General features: G+C 50.0%; 1 protein-coding gene across 1 annotated transcript in view; it reads right to left on the bottom strand.

Annotated features, from left to right (window-relative positions):
* ITFG1 (integrin alpha FG-GAP repeat containing 1) overlaps positions 1–26,847 on the bottom strand; it is a 383,915-nt gene that overhangs the window by 44,013 nt on the left and 313,055 nt on the right. The window contains exon 14 of the mRNA XM_068261311.1: positions 22,031–22,109. Coding sequence (XP_068117412.1) covers positions 22,031–22,109 — 79 coding nt within the window. The remainder of the gene's footprint in view (positions 1–22,030; positions 22,110–26,847) is intronic.

The following is a 26,847-nucleotide window of genomic DNA, read 5'->3' as shown; positions in this document are numbered from 1 at the left end:
CAACCAGATTCTGCCCTGCTTCTGGAGGACGACGCAAAGATGAGCTGCCTGTAACCGATAGCAACCAGATTCTGCCTTGCTTCTGGAGGACGACGCAAAGATGAGCTGCCTGTAACCGATAGCAACCAGATTCTGCCTTGCTTCTGGAGGACGACGCAAAGATGAACTGCCTGTTACCCATAGCAACCACATTCTGCCTTGCTTCTGGAGGACGACGCAAAGATGAGCTGCCTGTTACCCATAGCAACCATATTCTGCCCTGCTTCTGGAGGACAACAGCCCGGCTGGGGTTTACGTCACGGTTGTCGTTTGCAATTATCACAAGCCATTACCACCGCACACGCAATCAAGCAAGTTGTCCTAAGATTTCCCAACGATTGATATATGTGACCAATTTGGACCGAAATTGGGCAAATTGTAGACTGGGCATGCTTTTGGCAGCACCGATTTACATCAGATTCGATAAGAATTACGTAATCTGATGGTTGATCAGCTGCCACCTTTCCGTCTATACAAGCCGCTCACAAAGAAGATTTTAATCTGGATCCTCAGCGCTGGAGGGCTTTAGAGCTCCCCTCCACAATGCTGCCCATAGTAAGGGTGGGGGGAGCGGGGGGAGTTGCTCTGCTTGGCCTCCATAAAAGCCCAGTTTATAAGTCTTCAGTGTCTAATAAATGATTTAGACGTGGTGCAAGTAAAGGCTACCACATAACGGTCTTGTTTTAATAGGCGCTGATTTTAATTGCCAATAACTCAGCTTTTATGGTCGGCCGCAGCTCTTAAAAGTGAGATGGATGGCGCTGACGCATCGACCCCCTTCCATTCCCTTCCTTTGCAAGCCTTAAACAAACCCGGCCAAGTCCATTGATTTTAAAGGAAATGTCCGAGTGCCTAAAAAAAATGACTTCTACTTACCCGGGGCTTCCTCCAGCTCCTGGCAGCCGATATGTACCTCGCCGCAGCTCTGCTCTCAGCCGGTGTCTCCTCCGTTTACGATAGCGACTTTGCCAGGTCGGGATCTTTTGCGCCTGCGTGAGAGAAGCTCCACGTCACGTCTACATGCACTGGAGTGTACTGCACAGGCGAGTGGCTCTCTACTTACCTGGGGATTCCTCCAACCCCTGGGCACCCGGGCCACTGGCTAGAAGCGGAGCTACGGCAAGAGCCATGCCGGCTGCCAGAGTCTGGAGATGTCATTTTTTAGGAGTTCGGACATCTCCATTAAGGGATAACAACTTTCCAAATTAGAGGAGTCGGAGTCGAGGAGTCGGAGTCGATGGAATCCTAAACTGAGGAGTCGGAGGATTTTTGGACCGACTCCACAGCCCTGACTGCGGCGTAGTGGGCAGCACTGCGGCGTAGTGGGCAGCACGGTGGGGTAGTGGGCAGCACCGTGGCGTAGTGGGCAGCACGGTGGCGTAGTGGGCAGCACAGTGGTGTAGTGAACAGCAGTGGTGTAGTGGGCAGCACAGTGGTGTAGTGGGCAGCACGGTGGTGTAGTGGGCAGCACGGTGGCATAGTGGGCAGCACGGGTGCGTAGTGGGCAGCATAACGACGTAGTGGGCAGCACTGCGGCGTAGTGGGCAGCACTGCGGCGTAGTGGGCAGCACTGCGGCGCAGTGGGCAGCACTGCGGCGTAGTGGGCAGCACAGTGGTGAAGTGGGCAGCACAGTGGTGTAGTGAGAAGCACAGTGGGGTAGTGGGCAGCACTTGGCATAGTGGGCAGCACGGTGGCGTAGTGGGCAGCACGGCGGCGTAGTGGGCAGCACGGCGGCGTAGTGGGCAGCACTGCGGCGTAGTGGGCAGCACTGCGGCGTAGTGGGCAGCACTGCGGCGTAGTGGGCAGCACTGCGGCATAGTGGGCAGCAGCGCCGCGTAGTGGGCAGCAGCGCCGCGTAGTGGGCAGCAGCGCCGCGTAGTGGGCAGCACTGCGGCGTAGTGGGCAACACGGTGGCGTAGTGGGCAGCACGGTGGCGTAGTGGGCAGCATAATGGGGTAGTGGGCAGCACAATGGCGTAGTGGGCAGCACTGCGTGCGGCGTAGTGGGCAGCACGGTGGGGTAGTGGGCAGCACGGTAGGGTAGTGGGCAGCATAATGGCGTAGTGGGCAGCACAATGGCGTAGTGGGCAGCACAATGGCGTAGTGGGCAGCACGGTGGGGTAGTGGGCAGCACGGTGGCGTAGTGGGCAGCACGGTGGCGTAGTGGGCAGCACGGTGGCGTAGTGGGCAGCATAATGGCGTAGTGGGCAGAACGGTGGCGTAGTGGGCAGCACTGCGGCGTAGTGGGCAGCACGGTGGGGTAGTGGGCAGCACGGTGGCGTAGTGGGCAGCACGGTGGCATAGTGAGCAGCACGGTGGCATAGTGGGCAGCACAGTGGCGTAGTGGGCAGCACAGTGGCGTAGTGGGCAGCACAGTGGCGTAGTGGGCAGCACAGTGGCGTAGTGGGCAGCACTGCGGCGTAGTGGGCAGCACTGCGGCGTAGTGGGCAGCACTGCGGCATAGTGGGCAGCACAGTGGTGAAGTGGGCAGCACAGTGGTGTAGTGAGAAGCACAGTGGGGTAGTGGGCAGCACTTGGCATAGTGGGCAGCACGGTGGCGTAGTGGGCAGCACGGCGGGGTAGTGGGCAGCACGGCGGCGTAGTGGGCAGCACTGCGGCGTAGTGGGCAGCACTGCGGCGTAGTGGGCAGCAGCGCCGCGTAGTGGGCAGCAGCGCCGCGTAGTGGGCAGCACTGCGGCATAGTGGGCAACACGGTGGCGTAGTGGGCAGCACGGTGGCGTAGTGGGCAGCATAATGGGGTAGTGGGCAGCACAATGGCGTAGTGGGCAGCACTGCGTGCGGCGTAGTGGGCAGCACGGTGGGGTAGTGGGCAGCACGGTAGGGTAGTGGGCAGCATAATGGCGTAGTGGGCAGCACAATGGCGTAGTGGGCAGCACAATGGCGTAGTGGGCAGCACGGTGGGGTAGTGGGCAGCACGGTGGCGTAGTGGGCAGCACGGTGGCGTAGTGGGCAGCACGGTGGCGTAGTGGGCAGCATAATGGCGTAGTGGGCAGAACGGTGGCGTAGTGGGCAGCACTGCGGCGTAGTGGGCAGCACGGTGGGGTAGTGGGCAGCACGGTGGCGTAGTGGGCAGCACGTGGCATAGTGGTCAGCACGGTGGCATAGTGGGCAGCACAGTGGCGTAGTGGGCAGCACAGTGGCGTAGTGGGCAGCACAGTGGCGTAGTGGGCAGCACAGTGGCGTAGTGGGCAGCACAGTGGCGTAGTGGGCAGCACAGTGGCGTAGTGGGCAGCACGGTGGTGTAGTGGACAGCACGGTGGCGTAGTGGGCAGCATAATGGCGTAGTGGGCAGCACTGCGGCGTAGTGGGCAGCACTGCGGCGTAGTGGGCAGCACTGCGGCGTAGTGGGCAGCACTGCGGCGTAGTGGGCAGCACTGCGGCGTAGTGGGCAGCACGGTGGGGTAGTGGGCAGCACGGTGGCGTAGTGGGCAGCACGGTGGCGTAGTGGGAAGCACGGTGGCATAGTGGGCAGCACAGTGGTGTAGTGAACAGCAGTGGTGTAGTGGGCAGAACGGTGGGGTAGTGGGCAGCATGGTGGCATAGTGGGCAGCACGGTGGCATAGTGGGCAGCACGGTGGCATAGTGGGCAGCACGGTGGCATTGTGGGCAGCACGGTGGCGTAGTGGGCAACACGGTGGCGTAGTGAAAAGCAGTGGTGTAGTGGGCAGCACAGTGGTGTAGTGAGAAGCACAGTGGGGTAGTGGGCAGCACAGTGGTGTAGTGAGAAGCACAGTGGGGTAGTGGGCAGCACTTGGCATAGTGGGCAGCACGGTGGCGTAGTGGGCAGCACGGTGGCGTAGTGGGCAGCACGGCGGGGTAGTGGGCAGCACGGCGGCGTAGTGGGCAGCACTGCGGCGTAGTGGGCAGCACTGCGGCGTAGTGGGCAGCACTGCGGCATAGTGGGCAGCAATGCGGCATAGTGGGCAGCAATGCGGCATAGTGGGCAGCAGCGCCGCGTAGTGGGCAGCAGCGCCGCGTAGTGGGCAGCACTGCGGCGTAGTGGGCAACACGGTGGCGTAGTGGGCAGCACGGTGGCGTAGTGGGCAGCACTGCGTGCGGCGTAGTGGGCAGCACGGTGGGGTAGTGGGCAGCACGGTAGGGTAGTGGGCAGCATAATGGCGTAGTGGGCAGCACAATGGCGTAGTGGGCAGCACAATGGCGTAGTGGGCAGCACGGTGGCGTAGTGGGCAGCACGGTGGCGTAGTGGGCAGCACGGTGGCGTAGTGGGCAGCATAATGGCGTAGTGGGCAGAACAGTGGCGTAGTGGGCAGCACTGCGGCGTAGTGGGCAGCACGGTGGGGTAGTGGGCAGCACGGTGGCGTAGTGGGCAGCACGGTGGCATAGTGAGCAGCACGGTGGCATAGTGGGCAGCACAGTGGCGTAGTGGGCAGCACAGTGGCATAGTGGGCAGCACAGTGGCATAGTGGGCAGCACAGTGGCGTAGTGGGCAGCACAGTGGCGTAGTGGGCAGCACAGTGGCGTAGTGGGCAGCACAGTGGCGTAGTGGGCAGCACAGTGGCGTAGTGGGCAGCACAGTGGCGTAGTGGGCAGCACGGTGGTGTAGTGGACAGCACGGTGGCGTAGTGGGCAGCATAATGGCGTAGTGGGCAGCACTGCGGCGTAGTGGGCAGCACTGCGGCGTAGTGGGCAGCACTGCGGCGTAGTGGGCAGCACTGCGGCGTAGTGGGCAGCACGGTGGGGTAGTGGGCAGCACGGTGGCGTAGTGGGCAGCACGGTGGCGTAGTGGGAAGCACGGTGGCATAGTGGGCAGCACAGTGGTGTAGTGAACAGCAGTGGTGTAGTGGGCAGAACGGTGGGGTAGTGGGCAGCATGGTGGCATAGTGGGCAGCACGGTGGCATAGTGGGCAGCACGGTGGCATAGTGGGCAGCACAGTGGCATAGTGGGCAGCACGGTGGCATTGTGGGCAGCACGGTGGCGTAGTGGGCAACACGGTGGCGTAGTGAAAAGCAGTGGTGTAGTGGGCAGCACAGTGGTGTAGTGAGAAGCACAGTGGGGTAGTGGGCAGCACGGTGGTGTAGTGGGCAGCACGGTGGCATAGTGGGCAGCACGGTGGTGTAGTGGGCAGCATAATGGCGTAGTGGGCAGCATAATGGCGTAGTGGGCAGCACGGTGGCGTAGTGAACAGCAGTGGTGTAGTGGGCAGCACAGTGGTGTAGTGAGAAGCACGGTGGTGTAATGTGCAGCACGGTGGTGTAGTGGGCAGCAAGGTGGCATAGTGGGCAGCACAGTGGCGTAGTGGGCAGCACGGTGGTGTAGTGGGCAGCATAATGGCGTAGTGGGCAGCATAATGGCGTAGTGGGCAGCACGGTGGCGTAGTGAACAGCAGTGGTGTAGTGGGCAGCACAGTGGTGTAGTGAGAAGCACGGTGGTGTAATGTGCAGCACGGTGGTGTAGTGGGCAGCAAGGTGGCATAGTGGGCAGCACAGTGGCGTAGTGGGCAGCATAATGGCGTAGTGGGCAGCACAATGGCGTAGTGGGCAGCACTGCGGCGTAGTGGGCAGCACTGCGGCGTAGTGGGCAGCACTGCGGCGTAGTGGGCAGCACGGTGGGGTAGTGGGCAGCACGGTGGGGTAGTGGGCAGCACGGTGGCGTAGTGAGCAGCATGGTGTGTAGTAGGCAGCACGGTGGTGTAGTGGGCAGCACGGTGGCGTAGTGGGCAGCGCGGTGGCGTAGTGGGCAGCGCGGTGGCGTAGTGGGCAGCACTGCGGCGTAGTGGGCAGCACTGCGGCGTAGTGGGCAGCACTGCGGCGTAGTGGGCAGCACTGCGGCGTAGTGGGCAGCACGGTGGGGTAGTGGGCAGCACGGTGGGGTAGTGGGCAGCACGGTGGGGTAGTGGGCAGCACGGTGGCGTAGTGAGCAGCACGGTGGCGTAGTGGGCAGCACGGTGGCGTAGTGGGCAGCACGGTGGCGTAGTGGGCAGCACGGTGGCGTAGTGGGCAGCACGGTGGCGTAGTGGGCAGCGCGGTGGCGTAGTGGGCAGCGCGGTGGCGTAGTGGGCAGCGCGGTGGCGTAGTGGGCAGCGCGGTGGCGTAGTGGGCAGCGCGGTGGCGTAGTGGGCAGCGCGGTGGCGTAGTGGGCAGCACGGTGGCGTAGTGGGCAGCACTCTTGCCCTGCTGCGCTGGGTCCCTGGTTTGAATCACTTTCTGGATGAAGTTTGTATGTATTTACTGTGTCTCCGTTTTTTTCCTCCAGGCACTGCAGTTTCTTCCCAAATCCCAAAAACATACAGATAAGTTAGGGCCCGTTTCCACTACCCTCCTTCGTGCGCCGCTGCGAGACGTGCGGCAGCGCTACCTGGTCTGCAAGTACGCAGACGAATCCCAGAAGTCGTGCCATGCACGTCTATGGCATTCGCTACCTCCCGCACTGAAAAATGAAGTCCGAATCGCTAAGGCAAGCGATTTGGACGGCGGCAGCATTATTCCCTATGGCAGAGTTTCCCTGTGTGATTTGCCTGCGGGGAAACTGCGGATTCGGCCCGATTTCCGCAGCAGTGGAAACAGGCCCTTAATTTGCTTCCCCCTAAATTGGCCCTAGACCCCAATGTAAGTTGGCCCACTGTAGTCTACAGCCAATAACGGTAGTAGGTTGTACACATAGCTAATACGGTTACATGGCTATTCGTGTCTGTTCAGAGCTCTGCTGCATAACACTCACCCTCGCCGTAGCTCAGGCACTACTGAAGCCAAAAGATCACACTGGCAGTATGGCAACTGGCATTTAAAGGTCCTAATGACGTCAGCCTCCTCCCTGTGCCGCTTTTGTAAAGTCACATAAAAGCCCTGGCTTCTGCTTGTAGTGCCAGCTCACTCCCCCGGATCCTTGCTGGTTAGCAGAGCTGAATAGAGGACTGCACCATCCATCATACAATTGTGAGGCATTAATAAGGAACTTCCCAGTCTAAAAGTGAGTCATGTGATCCATTACCCCCCCCCCCCCCCCCCCCCAGCAATCATGGAGTTGGTAGCAGAGTGGGAGCTCTCATTAGAGGTCAGCTGTCCTCACTCACCTCTTACCACTGCTGCTCAGAGATTAAAGGTAACCCAAGGTGAAAGAGATATTTACATCCTTACACTGCATTCTATATGTCCCTACAGGGCCTCTTTAGCCACTTTTGGACCATCGGCTTACACTCCCCCTAGTGACCAGGCTATCCACTACCCTCCTTCGTGCGCCGATGCGAGACGTGCGGCAGCGCTACCTGGTCTGCAAGTACGCAGACGAATCCCAGAAGTCGTGCCATGCACGTCTATGGCATTCGCTACCTCCCGCACTGAAAAATGAAGTCCGAATCGCTAAGGCAAGCGATTTGGACGGCGGCAGCATTATTCCCTATGGCAGAGTTTCCCTGTGTGATTTGCCTGCGGGGAAACTGCGGATTCGGCCCGATTTCCGCAGCAGTGGAAACAGGCCCTTAATTTGCTTCCCCCTAAATTGGCCCTAGACCCCAATGTAAGTTGGCCCACTGTAGTCTACAGCCAATAACGGTAGTAGGTTGTACACATAGCTAATACGGTTACATGGCTATTCGTGTCTGTTCAGAGCTCTGCTGCATAACACTCACCCTCGCCGTAGCTCAGGCACTACTGAAGCCAAAAGATCACACTGGCAGTATGGCAACTGGCATTTAAAGGTCCTAATGACGTCAGCCTCCTCCCTGTGCCGCTTTTGTAAAGTCACATAAAAGCCCTGGCTTCTGCTTGTAGTGCCAGCTCACTCCCCCGGATCCTTGCTGGTTAGCAGAGCTGAATAGAGGACTGCACCATCCATCATACAATTGTGAGGCATTAATAAGGAACTTCCCAGTCTAAAAGTGAGTCATGTGATCCATTACCCCCCCCCCCCCCCCAGCAATCATGGAGTTGGTAGCAGAGTGGGAGCTCTCATTAGAGGTCAGCTGTCCTCACTCACCTCTTACCACTGCTGCTCAGAGATTAAAGGTAACCCAAGGTGAAAGAGATATTTACATCCTTACACTGCATTCTATATGTCCCTACAGGGCCTCTTTAGCCACTTTTGGACCATCGGCTTACACTCCCCCTAGTGACCAGGCTATGTTTTTTAACAATTCAGGCCACTGCAGCTTTAAGGCCTCGCTGCAGGGCCGTACAACTCAGCACACAAGTGCTTCCCCCCTTTTCTGCCCACCAACAGAGCTTTCTGTTGGTGGGCAGGAATGTTTTTTTTTTTTTTTTAGTAAATTTATGTTTTGTTTTTTCTTCCAGCCCTTCCTCCCTCCCCTGCCAGCTAATCACAGCGATTGGCTGTGATAGGCTTCAGCCTATGACAGCCGATCGCTCTCTGTGCCTCCCCAGGGGACAGCCCTGTCACAATGCTGTCCCCAGTATAGCGCTGCCTTAGATCGCAGCTCTGTACATTATAAATAGATGGCGGTTTCGCCGTCTAACAGTCTCCTAGCGGTGATCGCTGCTGGGAGACGGATGACAGAGCGGAGCGCCATCATTCAAGCGGAGATGCGCGTGCATCAGCGCGCATGATCTCCTGCAAAACCCCGCCCCAGGACTTCATGCCAGTTGCCATCGAGCGGGCCTGGGGCCGGCGACGCTTCCACACCTATTGGCGTGGAGCGGTCATAAGCAAGTTAAAGGAAACATGAGGTGAAAATATACTGATGAGATAAACAATTCTATCTATACTCCTTCTGAAAATGACTTTTTTAGATATCCCCATTGTATTTGTTGAATCTACTTTTTCAGTTTTTACTGTTTCATGGTCTCTGCTCAATGACACATGCATTGAAATATGCCATAGCTAAAATCTATGAATTATTGACCCTTTTTATCTCTTTCCTGCTCTCAGAAGCCATTTTCTGCTAGATAAGTATTTTATGGCTGTTATTCTTTATCAATGATGGCTACGCTATGGTCTGTCCCGGTCCCGACCTGGGCAGAAATCGTCACTTGTATACCTGATGTTTAACTCTTTCAGGCAGAGAAAGAAAAAAGGAACACAGCCTAGTTATTTCTGAGCTTGGCACTGCAAATACACTTGTATCTCATCATGTCACCTGTCACCTGGTTCGTCCTTCTCCTGTCTTGCTGGAGATGGAAGGATTCGACACAGACGGATGGCCTACTTGCGTATAAAATACAAACATGACAGTCGCAGACGCTGGGTAGGAAGGCCGTATATCTTGCAAGTGTCCACAATGATTTTTATATCGGAGTGTTGTGAGCATTTAATGTCTGTGTAGAGCAAGTCTTACAGGACACGGCGCAGCTTGACAAATTATTATTTGCGGCAGATGGTAAAACGCGGCCCCAACCAGCGCGGCAGGATCCTCCTGGCTATTCCTATCTGGGGTGAGGGCACCTGCGGGGATAATTCCACTCGCTGTCCTATAAATGCCTCGTTACCGGCTCAGATCCTGAACGCCAGCCAAAAACACACGCCTCCAAAAGGATGTTGTGCTTCCTAAACTGTCATCGGATTCTTCCCACAAAAATAAAGTGCTGTGTATGGAGAAAACACACACACAAACATATATACACACACATGTATACACACACACACAAACATATATACACACACATGTATACACACACACACAAACATATATACACACACATGTATACACACACACACACACATATATACACACACATGTATACACACACACACACACATATACACACACACTGTATACACACGCGCACACACACACACTGTACACACACACACACTGTACACACACACACACACTGTACACACACACTGTATACACACACACACACACACACACACACACTGTACACACACACACACACACACACTGTATACACACGCGCACACACACACACTGTACACACACACACACACACTGTACACACACACACACACTGTACACACACACACACACACACACACACACACACACACACACTGTACACACACACACACACACACACACTGTACACACACACACTGTACACACACACACACACACACTGTACACACACACACTGTACACACACACACTGTACACACACACACTGTACACACACACACACACACTGTACACACACACTGTACACACACACACACTGTACACACACACACACACACACACTGTACACACACACACACACACACACACACACACACACACACACTGTACACACACACACACACACACACACACACACACACACACACACACACACACACACACACACACACACACACACACACACACAAGAGAAATATTAATTATTTTACTTTCAAAATTCAATTCCCATAAGCAAGCCTTGAGATTGGGCAGTCAGCATTCTCAGCATCAAGACATGTTCTGACCTATGGCTGCACCCCCTCATATGCGGGAGGGGGAGTGTCAGCCCATGCCACGCCTCTCTCCTAAACAGAACAGCAGAAGGCAAAGTGATTGGCAGTGTGTGCCACGCCTCCTCCCAGAAGGTGTCATGGGTGTGCTCAGAGCACTGGAGGGAAGGAGAAAGTGCTCTACACCAGCCTACAGTCACTTTACAACAAGGATCAATAATTAAATTAAGGTAGTGACCGATTTGTGGGAACTGCAATTTATCTTTCATCTTAAAGGGAACCTAAACTGAGAAGGATATGGATTTTTCCTTTTAAAATAATACCAGTCGGCTGACTCTCTTGCAGATCCTGTGTCTCTAATACTTTTAGCCACAGCCCCTTAACAAGCATGCAGATCAGGTGCTCTGACTGAAGTCAGACTGGAATAAGCTGCATGCTTGTTCAGGGTTTGTGATTCAGACACTACTGCAGTCAGAGATCAGCAGCACTGCCAGGCAACTGGTATTGTTTAAAAGGAAACACCCCTATCCCTCTCAGTTAAGGTTCACTTTAAAGGACAACTAAAGTGAGAAGGATATGAAGGCTGCCATATTTATTCCCTCTTAAACAATACCAGACGCCTGGCTGTCCTGCTGGTCTGTTTGGCTGCAGTAGTGTCCGAATTACACACCTGAAACAAGCATGCAGCTAATCTAATCAGACTTCAGTCAAACACCTGATTTGCATGCTTGACAGAGGCTTAGCGGGACAGCCAGGCAATGTGCATTGTTTAAATGGAAATAAATAGATAAAGCAGGGCAGCCAGGCAACTGGCTACAGAGCAGAGCGATATACCTTATGTTGTTTTTGGCGGACCCCAGACATATGCAGAGAAGTGGAAGGTTCACTCACCATCTACACCTACCACAGTCTCCTATCTATGATGCCCTGCAGTGGGCACATAATGAGAGGCACCATTAGATGGCGCCACTGCAGGACGCCATAGATACGAGACTGCGGTAGGTGTAGATGGGTGAGTGAACACTCCGCTTCTCTGCATATGCCTGGGGGCCACCGAAAACAGCATAAGGTATATCGCTCTGCTCTGGTGAGAGCTACTGGGGAGAGAGAGACTCAGGGCTGCACATGTTACTGCACTGCACCGCTGGAAAAAAATAATTCTGTACCATTTTGGCGCCCACCATATGGATCACTTATAGGGTGGGGAGTGGGGCGGGCACTTGGGGTGGACAGGATGCACGTATGTCACACACCACTGTGCATATGGTGGGTGATACAGGTGGTCATCCCATGCATGCCACCTGTGTACATCACCGTACCCCCACTGCATCACCTGAGGGAGACCACACACTTTCCATTGGAGTTCCCAGCTAACCTCAATGGTTGTGGCGGGCCGTGGCTGTGAATGGTGATGTGCTTGTGGCATTTTCTACCCCCGGCTTATACACGAGTCAGACATTTTCTTCCCCAGTTTTTTTAAGGTAAAAGTTGGGGGTTGGCTTTTCCTAAAGTATATATGGTACTACAAAATTGTTGTAGTGCCTTATCTTCGGGTCCTATTCCACATTATATAAATTCTGCTCAACTGATTTAAACACTTCCCCTCCCCCAGGACGAGTAACTACATCCCTGCATTTCCCTAGATCTTCTTACAGAACAACACAGTTCCCATTCATTGATCTAAGCCCCCGTGTGAATGACTGCCGCCCTCTAGGAGACAGCACCAAACCGATACTTACACGTCTACACATTGCTTCCTGTTAGTAGCATAGCAATACTACACATAAAGAAGTTATGCGTGAGGACATCTTGTGGCCAAATAGTAAAATTACATCTACAAACATTTTTTTAGACTAACAGATTTTTTTTTTCATTTAAAATTAACCCCTTACCTCCCACACTCCCCAATAGTTACCCCAAAAAATGTTTGTAAAAAACAATAAAAATATAAAATAAAATAAAAAAATAGTTACCTTAGAGACTGAACTTCTTTAATATGTATGTCAAGAGGGTATATTGCTGTTACTTTTCAAATTATGGGCTTGTAATAAGTGATGGACAAAAAACTAAAAATATGCACCTTTATTTCCATTTAGTGACCTTAGCCCGTTTAAAAATGGGCTAGGTCTGTCACAGCGCGCCTGCCGCGCGCATCTGCCTGTCGCACGAGCGCACGTCCGCACCATGCGCGTGCACCTGCACCGCGTGCACGTCCTCGCACAAACGCCCGCCCCTTCCTCCCCTTCAGTGTCTCTGCGTCCCTCTCCCTGCACATGCGCAGTTCTACAAAACACACACACAGGGACATGGGTTGCAGAGACACTTGGGCTTTATTATAGAGGATAAAATATTTGCGTCATACATTGCACTAGGGAAATATTTTAAACATTACAATAACTGGGACAAATGAGCTAGTAAAATGTGTGGGTTTTAATTACGGTAGCATGTATTATTTTAAAACTATGATGGCCTGAAATTTGAGAAATAATAATTTTTTTTAAATTTTTTCTTATTTTTCAATGAAAGTCTACGGAGACGTTCACACTTGTTTAAGGGCAATGAGCCAGGAATAGGTGCAGCCAGTATAGACAGCCAGGAATAGGTGCAGCCAGTATAGACAGCCAGGAATAGGTGCAGCCAGTATAGACAGCCAGGAATAGGTGCAGCCAGTATAGACAGCCAGGAATAGGTGCAGCCAGTATAGAAAGCCAGGAATAGGTGCAGCCAGTATAGACAGCCAGGAATGGGTGCAGCCAGTATAAACAGCCAGGAATGGGTGCAGCCAGTATAGACAGCCAGGAATAGGTGCAGCCAGTATAGACAGCCAGAAATAGGTGCAGCCAGTATAGACAGCCAGGAATAGGTGCAGCCAGTATAGACAGCCAGGAATAGGTGCAGCCAGTATAGACAGCCAGGAATAGGTGCAGCCAGTATAGACCGCCAGGAATAGGTGCAGCCAGTATAGACAGCCAGGAATAGTTGCAGCCAGTATATATAGCCAGGAATAGGTGCAGCCAGTATATACAGACAGGAATAGGTGCAGCCAGTATATATAGCCAGGAATAGGTGCAGCCAGTATAGACAGCCAGGAATAGGTGCAGCCAGTATAGACAGCCAGGAATAGGTGCAGCCAGTATAGACAGCCAGGAATAGATGCAGCCAGTATAGACAGCCAGGAATAGGTGCAGCCAGTATAGACAGCCAGGAATAGGTGCAGCCAGTATAGACAGCCAGGAATAGGTGCAGCCAGTATAGACAGCCAGGAATAGGTGCAGCCAGTATAGACAGCCAGGAATAGTTGCAGCCAGTATATATAGCCAGGAATAGGTGCATCCAGTATATACAGACAGGAATAGGTGCAGCCAGTATATATAGCCAGGAATAGGTGCAGCCAGTATAGACAGCCAGGAATAGGTGCAGCCAGTATAGACAGCCAGGAATAGGTGCAGCCAGTATAGACAGCCAGGAATAGGTGCAGCCAGTATAGACAGCCAGGAATAGGTGCAGCCAGTATAGACAGCCAGGAATAGGTGCAGCCAGTATAGACAGCCAGGAATAGGTGCAGCCAGTATAGACAGCCAGGAATAGGTGCCCGCAGTGTAGACAGCCAGGAATAGGTGCCCGCAGTGTAGACAGCCAGGAATAGGTGCAGCCAGTATAGACAGCCAGGAATAGGTGCAGCCAGTATAGACAGCCAGGAATAGGTGCAGCCAGTATAGATAGCCAGGAATAGGTGCAGCCAGTATAGACAGCCAGGAATAGGTGCAGCCAGTATAGACAGCCAGGAATAGGTGCAGTCAGTATAGACAGCCAGGTGGAGGGGGGACGCAGCGGTGGGTTCACAAACAGCGGCGGGGCTAAACAAATACTCACTTTGCTGGGGGTCCATCGCACGCGTACTACTTACTTCTTCCTGTTCTTGCGTTCCATCTCCCTATAACAGCTCCCTGTAACTGCTGAATGTGACAGAGATCCCCCCCTCTCACATGGCCACTGTCCCATCCCATCTAGCTGCCACCACTTCTCTGTACACATTGCTGTGACGTAATGGACATTTTACATCTCAGATCCTCAAGTCATGGGCCCATCACATGCATACAGTCAGTAAGGACACACAAGGAGTATGAATAAAGCTTTGTGTAACAGCTTCATGTTAAGGATCGTACTCGTCTCATAACTCCAGGTGCACAATCAATAATCTAATATCCATTTCCATTATTGATCGGGGCAGAAATATTTATAAGTACAGCTGTGGCGTCTGTATGTGACTGGGAAGTGACTGGGGACACTGGAAGGCACAGCGATAAGGACCGGGCAATCCGAGTCTCTCTGCGACTCTTCACAGATAGCGTCTTGGAGAGCTCGGGAGGATTAAGGCGTGTGCGGAGGGATTAAGGGAAATTATACAGCACTTGTCATCTTTAACTCGTTCGGCATGCTGGCGATACGCGGAGAGCGGCGCTGAACGTGGCGGGGAGGGTAAACCCTCCACTTCTCCAGCTCCCATCTGCTGTCAGCCAATCTTAAATACAATCTGCGTCTCGTGCAGCTGTGTGAGGCAGGAGATAAGGGCAGCAGAGAGGGGGGGGGGAGAGGAAGTATGTTACAGCTCCGCGTCTTACTATCGCGACTCCAGCAGCGCCGCTCTCCTCTTCTTACCCATAATCCTATTTCCTTCCACTTTGGCCTGAAGATTCCAGAGTCAGTGTTTCTTCTTGGCTTAACGCAGCACTAGAATAAAAGCTGGTGGTTTAAAGGGAGTGGTGCGGGGGGAATCTTAATGCCTGAAGCAAGTATTTTTAGCCATACATGCGGATGTAGTAACTTAAAGGGAATATATAGCGTTTCTTCCCTCCATTGTACTTCTTTAAAGGACACCCGAGGTGAAAATAAACTAATGAAATAAACAATTGTATCTATCTTCCATCTCCTAAAAATGACTTTTTAAGAAATTCCAGTTTTATTTTATGTTTAAATCTACTATTAATAAGTTTTAACTGTTTTATTGCTTTTGCTTAATGACACATTCATTGAAGTATGCCAGAGCTAAAATGTATGAACTGTTGACCCTTTTTATCTCTTTCCTACTCTCAGAAGTCATTTTTTGCCAGGAAATTGTTTTATAGTTGGAATTTCTTATCAGTGAGGGTCACACTATTGTCACCTTCTGTCAGGACTGAGTCAGCCACTTACATACCTGATATTTAACTCTTTCAGGCAAAGAAAGAAAAAAAGGAACATAGCATAGTTATTTGTGTGCTAGGTACTGTACATACACATGTCTATCTCATCGTGTTACATGTCAACTCGGGTATCCTTTAAAGAGAAACTCCGACCAATAATTGAACATTATCCCAATCAGTAGCTGATACCCCCTTTTACATGAGAAATGTATTTCTTTTCACAAACAGACCATCAGGGGGCGCTGTATGACTGATATTGTGGTGAAACCCCTCCCACAAGAAATTCTGAGGACCGTGGTACTTCTGGCAGTTTCCTGTCTGTGAACCTTGTTGCATTGTGGGAAATAGCTGTTTACAGTTGTTCCAGCTGTTTCCAAGGGCCAAAAAAGCAAGCAGCAGCTACATCACCTGCCAGCTGTAAAAATGTCACCATGTAATAAATGTCAGAATGTAAATCAGGGATTTAAAAGTTTTTACAATGGGCAAACACTGACTACATCATTTATACATCATTATTGTAAAAATGAAGCACTTTTTTTATTACATTATTTTCACTGGAGTTCCTCTTTAAAGCAGATTAAAGAAAACCTGAACTGAAAATTAAAAGTCAAAATAAGCATACACACGTCATACTTACCTCCTGTGTAGTCTACTCCTCAATCTCTTTCTCCACTCCCGCGTCCTGTATGTCAGCTATGCAGGAATGCCTTCTGTTTCCCCTCCAGTTTTAAAGGACAACTGGAGGCTGCCATATTTATTTCCTTTTAAACAATACCAGTTGCCCGGCAGCCCTGCTGATCTATTTGGCTGCAGTAGCGTCTGAATCACATCAGAAACAAGCATGAAGCTAATCTTGTCAGATCTGACAATAATGTCAGAAACACCTGATCTGCTGCATGCTTGTTCAGGGGCTATGGCTAAAAGTATTAGAGGGAGAGGTTTAGCAGGACTGACAGGCAACTGGTATTGCTTAAAAGGACATAAATATGGCAGCCTCCATATCCCTCTTGTTACAGATGTCCTTTAAACAGACATATCTAAAGGTGCCCATCAATAGAACTCTTGGAGAAGCATGTAACCAGTTTGGTCAGCTGATAGATTTGTAAGTCTCTGATTTGCTGTGATGACTTTCTGGTTTAGCACATGATCAGGACCAGCAAATCAGAGCCTTAAAAATCTATCAGCTGATCAAACTGATCACATGCTGCTCCATGAGTTCTCCTAGGCAGGGCCATCCCTACCCATCAATCACCTTGGCAATTCTGATGAATCCTGGATTGTAGGGTCTGAAAGTGTGGCTGGATAGTGTAATGGTTAAGGGCTCTGCCTCTGACACGGGAGACCAGGGTTCAAATTCTGCTCTGCCTGTTCAGTAAGCCAGCACCAATTCAGTAGGAGATCTTGGGCAAGTCTCCCTTACACTGCTACTGCCAATAGAGCGCGCCCTAGTGGCTGCAGCTCTGGCGCTTTGAGTCCGCCAGGAGAAAAGCGCGATATAAATGTTATTTGTCTTGTCAGCGGTGCAATTTTTCCTAGCTTTTAGACCCTAAATTCAGACCTAATCAGAACACCAGAGACCTCCCCAATCAGTTCAAGCACCCTTCGCATTTTACTCACTTCCCTGGGATCCAGCGCTGCAATTCTTCCTCCTGTCCTCCGGGTGGCGCTGTTCCCCTGTGGTGATATCGCCCGCTGTCATCACGTGACAGACTCCGATCTGAGGGATTGAGATCCCCGGAGAACTTGGAGGAGACCTGGGGACGTAAGTTTAAAGTGCTGCTCCGCTGAATGTGCACTGTAACCTGCACAGGGGTTGTCCTGACCCAGGCTCGGGATTACCGCTTGCAGCATGTTTCTTTCAGCCCCAGCCTGGGTTGGGAATGCTGTTCAGTACTGGGGGGCTAAACGGTACAAAATGTTCCTCGGATGAGATCATTCTATCAGATTTATGGGATGGTAAGATATTGGAAGATAATTATCGATTGTTCCTATAAATGGGTCGATTAGGTTGCTTTCTCTCTTCAGATACAATTGTAAGATCCAACGTGCTGATTGACAAAATTCTGAATTCCAATCGACCATAGATTCATTTCACCTCCATTTTTCACCTCATTGGCTCACACTGATGACAGGGTCAGGAACCAATGAAATCAGCTCCCACAGTGGGTAAGTGGGTGGGCTGAGGCGACAGGTGAGCAGCGTGATCGGCGATTCTGTGTGGCATTGGCAAGCCCTGGTTTTTGGTACCAGCGATCTCTGGTCCGTAAAGGGACCGCTGGTACTGAACTAGTTAAAATGGAGGACGGAGAATTCCTTCGATCACAGTGGACAAACAGGACGCGGGAGAGGAGAAAAAGATTGACGAGTAGACTCCACAGGAGGGAAGTGTGACCTGTTTATTTTGACTTATTTTTTTCAGTTCAAGTTTGCTTTAAACAGAAACCATAACCAAGAATTTAACTCCATCCCAATCAGTAGCTGATACCCCCTTTCCCATGAGAAATCTTCCTTTTCACAAACTGATCATCAGGGGGCTCTGTATGGCCCCCTGTATGGCCCCCCCACAGTGTGATGTCAGGACCAAGGTACGGACATCACACTGTGGGAGCCTTGTTGCATTGTGGGAAATAACAGCTGTTTCCAACTGACAAAAAGAGCAACATCTCCTTCCAGTGACATCACCTGCCAGCAGTAAAAATGTCACAATGTGATAAATTTCAGAATGTAAATAAGGGAGAGGAAAGATTTTACATTGATTAAATTCTTTATAAATAATTATTGTAAATAATGCTTTGCGCGTCACTCCTGGGGGCGGAGCTAGCAAATCCATGCATTATACTGAATGGGATCGGATTATACTGAATTGAAATGCAGACAACCATACGCAGTGATTCAGTGGTGAATTGCAGCGCATGTATAGAAACAGTGCAGTCTATGCACTTTCTGATGTCGCTATGACTGCGTTTCCATAAGCGCAGCTGAAAGCGCGTTGTACGGAAAGGAGCCCTTAAGAACACTTTGGACAAGGGTTTGCTTCAGGTGTAATCAAATTAACATTTAAAGTGAACCTTAAGCCAGAAAAAAATGAGTTTTACTCACCTGGGGCTTCTACCAGCCCCCTGCAGCAGTCCTGTCCCCTCGCAGCCACTAACTAATCCTCTGGTCCCCCGCTGCCAGCTAGCTTCGTTTTTGCCGACAGGCCCGTCAGGACTGGCCACGCGTAGCTTTTTCCGCATTCCCGACTGTAATTAGCACTATTGCAGGCCGCAATGCGTACAAGAATACGTGTTGCCGCATTACCTACGCGTAGATATGCGGCAACGCGTATTTTTGTACGCGTTGCGGTCCGCAGTAGCGCTAATTACAGTCGGGAATGCGGAAAAAGCTACGCGTGGCCAGTCCTGACGGGCCTGTCGGCAAAAACGAAACTAGCTGGCAGCGGGGCACCAGAGGATTAGTGAGTGGCTGCGAGGGCACAGGACTGCTGCAGGGGGCTGGTAGAAGCCCCAGGTGAGTAAAACTCTTTTTTTTCTGGCTTAAGGTTCACTTTAAACAAAAGGATTTTGCAAGTTCCACTTCTATCCATAAGTGCACAAAACTACGGTAAGCACTGTGCATACTTTATTATACTTTGTACAGCTCTACACAGTATGCCAGCGCTTTGCAGGCACAGGCAACTACTACTAATAATGGCGTCAAACAGTGGCAGCCCCGCATGGAAAAACAGTTGCTTCGCAACGATTTTTGGAAAGGAAAGTCTTGTCCTTCCGCCGCTATGAATGTGTCCTCCCGCCCGTGACTGGAGACGTTGGGATAAATCAATGCTTTATACAGCGCTGAGTAACACGCAGAGGGGCTGGAGATGTACTGTGTGGGTGCTGCCTTTGTCAAGGTGTCCATTGTCAGCTGTCAATAGGAAACACACAATCGCGGTGTAGCGTGTGAATAGGAGGGTTGGGGAGGAATCGATCGTCGCTATGAAGGAGGCGGACGGCCACCACACGGAGGGGCAGCGGGAAAGCCTATTGACAATGCTCAGGGCCCAGAGCTTCGATCCACAACCAACGATTACTTTACATTTATGCCGTGAGACGATGGCAGTCGCGGATCAGACTCCATGCAAAGTCACCTGGGTCAAACGATTTGTAAAGCTTCATTCAGGCACTTGAAAGCAATTTGTGGCAGGGAGAAAGCCAAGCGGTGATCAGTTTAACTTTAACCCCTCAAAGGGAACCTGAACTGAGTAAAATTATTTACAATACACACATGATGTAGCTGCAAATGAACATTACATACTAACCTCACCGTCTGTTCCACTCAGAAGCTCACCATTTTCTCCTAACAGTGATCCCTTCCAGTTCTGACAACATTTTGTCAGAACTGAAATATACCAGTTGCTGTCAGTTATATATCAGCAGCTGTCAGTTACAACTGAAACTGCAAGCTAATGTCCATGCTTCCCTATGGCTCAAGTGGGCAATATTACAGTTTAACAGTGTGCTGACCAGGAAGTTGTTATGGGGTAATAGCCATTTTCAAAAAGGAGGACAGATAATTCCATTGATGACAGTGGACAAACAGGACGCAGGAGAGGAGAAAGAGATTGATGAGTAGACTGCATGGGGAGGTAAGTATTACGTGTGTATGTTTATATTTACTTTTACTTTTCATTTCAGGTTTACTTTAAAGCACGACCAACTGTCCAACATGACGAACCGCACAACTTTTTGTTTGCTTAACCAGAACATACGCATGACCAACAACCAACTAATTTAAATACTTGCCACGTTCACATTAAGCAAGCGTGGATGGCAACACGTACGAACGCACGCCATCTGCGTTTGCATGCGTTGCGTGGCTGATCCCATTCACTGTACTGAATGGGTCAGCCATGCGTTTTGTTAAAAAATGTGTGCAGCATGCGTTCGCGGACCGCACTGGTCCGGAACGCATGCAGTGTGAACATCAGGCAGTGCAGTCTATGCGCGTTTCTGCCTCCAAAACACGGACAGCAACGTGTGCAATGTGAATGGGCCTAAGGCTCCTACCTCAGCCTCACGAGGGTGAAAATACTGGCTATAAATTCAGCCGCTCCAGTTGTCCCCCGCATCTGAATGGCTGCGCAACTTGTCTGGCAACGTTCTGCCCTCTGTGGCTTGTAAGTCTTCTCAGTCTACACAGTACTTTTGACCAGCCACTTTCTCTATATTAACATTAACTCCACCTGCACATATTAATTTCATCATGTAAAAAAAAAATCACTGAATTCACAATAGTGCCCCTTTAATTTACAAATCTGCACACAAAACACCGTAGACAACGCCACTTGAGATACATTTTTTTTACAACAAATATAAAACACCTGGTAGAGCAGTTGATTGGTGCTGGTCACCTTCCTGGAGTCTGTACTTTCTGTTTTCTCCCTCCTCCCCTCTCGCTCCTTCAGGCAGGAAACACACTTGTCTTTCAGTTTTCTGCGCGCATTTTTCTGCATACTTTTTCTGCACACCAAGTGTGTTTCCATGCAAGAAAACGTGCGCGTTTTTTCACAGCAGCTAATGTAATTGATACAGAAAACTGACAAAATGTGCAGAATCAGGATGCAGAAAGTCAGTTTTTTTTCTGCATGCGAGAAACACATTTAAGTGTGCCCTAGCCCATTGATTAACACGAGTTCTCAGTTTTTCTGTGCAGAAAACGCGTACGAAAACAGTCAGGCCCCGTTCACATTGCACGCGTTCCCGTCCGCATTTCAGGAACGCGCGCGGGAGGCCGACATCAGACAGTGCATAGACTACACTGTCTGATGTTCACACTGCATGCGTTCCGGATCTGTGCGGTCCGGGAACGCATGCTGCACGCGTTTCCAAACAAAACGCGCGGCTGTCCCATTCACTTTCAGTGAATGGGATCAGCCACGCAACACACAGAGGCGCACATGACGTGGGTTCCTGTGCGTTGTGTTCTGAATGGAACGTGCCTGCGTTCTGTGATGTGAACGGGGCCTCAAGTGTGTTCCCTGCCTCAGAATCCAGATCTCTGCAGTGACAGGGGGAGGAACAACTGCACTGCATTGGCTATCAGCCAATCAGAGACATGCCTGGAGTGTGGAGGGCAGTTATCCCTACTTCCTGTTCTCATATCACTGCAGGGGCGGGAATCTGCCTGAAGGAGGGGGAGGAGCAAGTTTTCACTATGAATCCACAGCAAAAAGACCAGCACCAAAGAACGACTGCATCAGGTACTTCTTGTAAAACTTTTTATAGGCAGGGAAAATATTAACTTATGCTAATAAATGTTTCCGGAGGAATAAAAAGGCAAGTTCATGACCTGGGGCATTGGAAAATAGTAAACAAATAATAATCATAACACAGATGGTAAATATATATAGTTTCCTTTACAATCAGGATAAAGGGGGAGCACAGAGACATTCAATGAGCAGAGAAAAAAGAGCAGGCTTCTTTACCTGAGGCGTTCTTCATATAGCCGTTGGCATCCACCGTCATGTACATAATATAGGGGCCGGGCTGGTTAACACCGAAAGGCTGCAATAAAGGACAGACATTAATAAAAGGTGCACATGGCCCCATTGCCACACAGTTATAGGAGAATTAAAGGGGACCTGAACTCAGAACTTCCTCTCTGCTCTAAATTATAAGCAACAGCATAATAACCTTTAAAGAAAAAACATTACTATGTTACAGCTGATACAAATCCTGCAATAAATCGGCAGTGTCTACTTCTTGCTTTCATGGAAGCAGACAAAGGGTTAACATCCTGTGTTTAGATATTAGCTGCGTCTGCCGAATGTCTGTGCTGACACAGCTGAGAGATCACATTGCACTTGCGATTACTTGAGAATGATGGGGGATTAGGCAGGCTCTTCTATCTAAAAACATACAGAGTGCATTTCTCTCTGTTATCCCTGTGTCCTGTGCAAGAGTTCTGGTCCAGGCATTGCATTCAATATATTTTGTAATTTACACTATTTAAAAAAATAATGGTTCAAAATGTCTTCCAGCCAGAACCCGGCTACTCTACTGCCTGAAGCTCTCAGTTAAACAGGCCGTCACCCATTCCCCCGTGCCCACAACTGACAATCAGGCGTCTGAAGGCGTATTTCCTGGACAGGGAGAGGGATAACTGAGTCATTTGTGGAAAAGCTTCAACAACGTATCATTTTCTATAAGACAAAAAAAAATAATGAAAATAAGCATACATTATATATGACTTCATGCAGTTATCTGTTGTGAAAGAACAACTCAGAGATAAAATATGCACAAAGGGGGAGAAAAAACCAAAAGCTACAAATCAGGCTACAATTTGAAACCCCCCCCCCCCCCAATCATTTATTTCCAGTGTATTGCATGGACAGTTGTAGAGCACAGCAGATATGTTGGCTTAATACAGCTTATTCATATACTCATAATGTAGGGCAGGCTTTTCTGTTCTGTGGCGGAGATAAGATACCAGGAGGTCTCCCGCTGCAGGGATTTCAAAGCACACCTGAAGTGAGAGGGATGTAGAGGACATATTTACTGTATTTTTTGGACTGTAAGACTCACTTTTTCTCCCCCAAAAGTGGGAGGAAAAAGTCACTGCATCTTATAGTCCAAATGCAGGGAGTTCCTGACTTGGTGTGTACATAGCAAGGAAATGAGCAGCGCTACTTAAAAACAGACTAGTGCCTACCTACAAAAGTGTGCAAGCCCAACTTGTGGGGTCGAATACACACCGAGCATACACATGACCTGTCTACCACTGGAGGAGGATGTTGGTTTCCTGTAACAGCTTGCATGCAACCTATTAAGTACTCGTCCCTCCCACTACGAAGAAGTCAATCCTCCATGGGAGGGGCCTAACACTAACTAAATCCTAACCTATGTATATGCATAGCCTGGGTGCGCTACCAAATAAAATTGAAAAATCGAAAATTGCGCAAAAGGTGGATCAGCGCAACACCAGGCCGCCTCCGAATGGCCTCCATCAGAGATGCGCTGAGCCCCCCCAGGAACTACAAACGCACCTTGAACCCAAACAGAAGCTCTGCATATACTTGTTGCGCTCCCATGGAGGATTGACTTCTTCACAGTGGGAGGGACGAGTACTTAATAGGTTGCATGCAAGCTGTTACAGGAAACTAACATCCTCCTCCAGTGGTAGACAGGTCATGTGTATGCTCGGTGTGTATTCGACCCCACAAGTGGGGCTTGTACACTTTTGCAGGTAGGCACTAGTCTGTTTTTAAGTAGCGCTGCTCATTTCCTTGCTATGTACTAATTTAATTCGTTTTTTGTCAGCTGCTCCCACTTAACAGCCATGCTTTTGGTGTATATGCAGAGCTTCTGTTTGGGTTCAAGGTGCGTTTGCAGTTTCTGGGGGGGCTCAGCGCATCTCTGATGGAGGCCATTCGGAGGTGGCCTGGTGTTGCGCTGATCCACCTTTTGCGCAGTTCCTGACTTGTGAATGTCTGCCAATACCAACCTCCAACCGGCAGCAATGTCAGGGACTCCCTGTACTGTACCTATGCAGAGGAGGACACAGGGGGACACAAAGGGGTATAGATGAGGACACAAGGGGGACAGAGGGAGACACAAGAGGTACAAGAGGGCATAATCCACAAGATGCCCTTTCACCATGGATGCACCAGGTTTAGTATATATTTTTTTCCCCTGGTTTTGTCCTCTAAATAGGTGCATCTTACAGTCCAAAAAATACGGTGTTTATTTTTAAACAGTGCACTTTGCCTGGCTGCTTTGCTGATCTTCTGCTTCTAATCCATTTAAAGGTAATATCCGACGAGTTTAAAAAAAAATACACTGGAGATGACGTCACTGCCACCGCAAGCGGCTCTCGCGCAGGCGCAGTAGATGTTGACCTGCCGAAGTCGGCATCTTTGACCGGAGGTAACCCTGAGCCATTGCTGGAAGTGCGGCAAGGGCACAGGATGGCTGACAGGGGCAGGAGGAAGCCCCGGGTATGTAATTTTATTTAACTCCTAGGACATTCCCTTTAAGGTGCGCATACCAGGGCTGTGGAGTCGGTCCAAAAATCCACCGACTCCGACTCCTCAGTTTAGGATTCTACCGACTCCGACTCCTCTAATTTGCATATTACAATTTTGTTGATTAAAAGTATGTAACATGAAATTCGTCTCTTAACTGCCAACGCTTAGGAATTTTACAAGACAACTGAAGTGAGAAGGATATGTAGACTACTATATTTATTCCCTTTAGACTAAAACTAGTCCTTGGTAAGAGTACTTGTAAAAGGTACAAACCGGAACAAAGAACATCTATCAGGCCCTAGGCAATGTAAGTGTGGGTACATGTAAGAATGATGTGCAGGTACTCTGCAGGGGAATGAGGAGATTGTAAACAGACAACACCTCTGTGTTCAATGTGCACAGCATTCTCAGTGGATTCCCTGCAGCTCTGTGGGGAGTGCATATGTAGAGTATAGTACTACTGTGTAACAAAGTAAACCTGAGATAGATGAAATTAAAGTTTTATACATACCTGGGGCTTGCTCCTGCCGCCTTCAGGATAATCAGTCCCTCGTTGTCCTCCTCCACCACCTGGATCTTCTGCTATGAGTCCAGGTACTTGAGCCAGTCGGGCGTAGTGCGCATGCACACACTCCGCCGCCAGGAGCATACTACACCTGTGCAGCACTATTGCGCAGGTGCAGAATGTTCCTGGCTGTGGAAGCGGCACATGGCCGGACAGCGCTGACTGGCTGAATTACCAGGACTCATAGCAGAAGATCCGGGTGGGGGAGGACAGCGAGGGACTGATTAGCCTGAAGGGGGCTGGAGGAAGCCCCAGGTATGTATAAAACTTTACTTTTCATCCGTCTCAGTTACCCTTTAATTTGTAGTCACCAAACCAAATTTTAACAACATATCAAATTATTTGATTTCATCAGCAAAGGGAGTGCATACATTTGCATAAATCAGCATCAATGCAGAATTATTTCCATCTCGTTGACCATCTCTATTAGTGACACAGCTACACATCAGGCTTTATACTTACAGCATAGATGTTATTTAGTATATATAAGAGATTCCTCTGTACACATCATATATACAGTCACAATCAGATATGTATATCTGACCTTAAAAATACGGGGACTGCTTTATTGAAGCAGCACAAGTATCTAATTTTGATTGGTTTATTTCATTTTTGTGGACTAAGCACAGCTATTACTGTATATATAGTGTATATATACATTATTTTTAATGACTATTATCTGAGAAATAGAACATTTTATCATATTTTCTATTTTAATTACAGTTACAAATTCATTAGGAGTCGGAGTCGGTGCATTTTTTTCCCGACTCCGACTCCAGGCACCCAAAATTGCCCGACTCCACGACTCCGACTCCACAGCCCTGGCGCATACATTAGACTATGTATGGGCAGATTGACCAAGAGACAGATCTCTGTCTGAACAAATCTGATCGGAGAGAGTTGCCTGCCCATACACTGCAGGCCGATTCCTGATCGTTTTCAGCCTTGTGACACCGAGTCTGCCACCCCCTCTCCCAGTGACAACCGTGCCCAATGCATGAATAATTTACCTGTCGGTGCCCACTGCCAACTCTGGGCTCCGTCCTCATACATGCGCCCCACGCGGTTGCCGGCATAAGGTGGACATGTGTGACGTCACATGCGCCCACAGATACGCCGTCAACCACGTGGGGCGCATGTATGTAGAAAGAGGAAAGAAATATTCATGCATGGGGTTCCAGGCGGCACATTTTACACTAAGAGGAACAGCGCCGGGGGACATCACATGCCGTTACCGTGCGCACCTGAAAAAGCATGTCAGCTTGACGTCTTGCAGCATGTATGTGACCTATTGGCCCAAAATTGGTCTTCTTCATACGATTATAATAATCAATTTGAATGGTCGATCGGCTGCCACCTTTAGTCATAGACTCTAAACAAGCAGCATGCAGATCACATGTGTGACCGAAGTTTGACTGGATGCTTGTTTCAAGTGGGTCATTCAGACTCTACTGATGCATGAAAGATCAGCAGGACAGCCAGGCAACTGGTATGGTTTAAAAGGAAACAAATATGGAAGCCGTCATATGCCTCTCACTTAAAGGGAACCTTAACTGAGAGGGATATGGATGTTTCCCTTTTAAACAACACCAGTTGCCTGGCAGCCCCGCTGATCGCTTTTGCTGCAGTAGTGGCTGAATCGCACACCTGAAACAAGCATGCAGCTAATCCAGTCTGACTTCAGTCAGAGCACCTGATCTGCATGCTTGTT

This window comes from Hyperolius riggenbachi, chromosome 11 (genome assembly GCF_040937935.1).
Source record: "Hyperolius riggenbachi isolate aHypRig1 chromosome 11, aHypRig1.pri, whole genome shotgun sequence".
Lineage (NCBI taxonomy): Eukaryota > Metazoa > Chordata > Amphibia > Anura > Hyperoliidae > Hyperolius > Hyperolius riggenbachi.
This window is presented reverse-complemented; position numbering and strand designations above follow the sequence as displayed.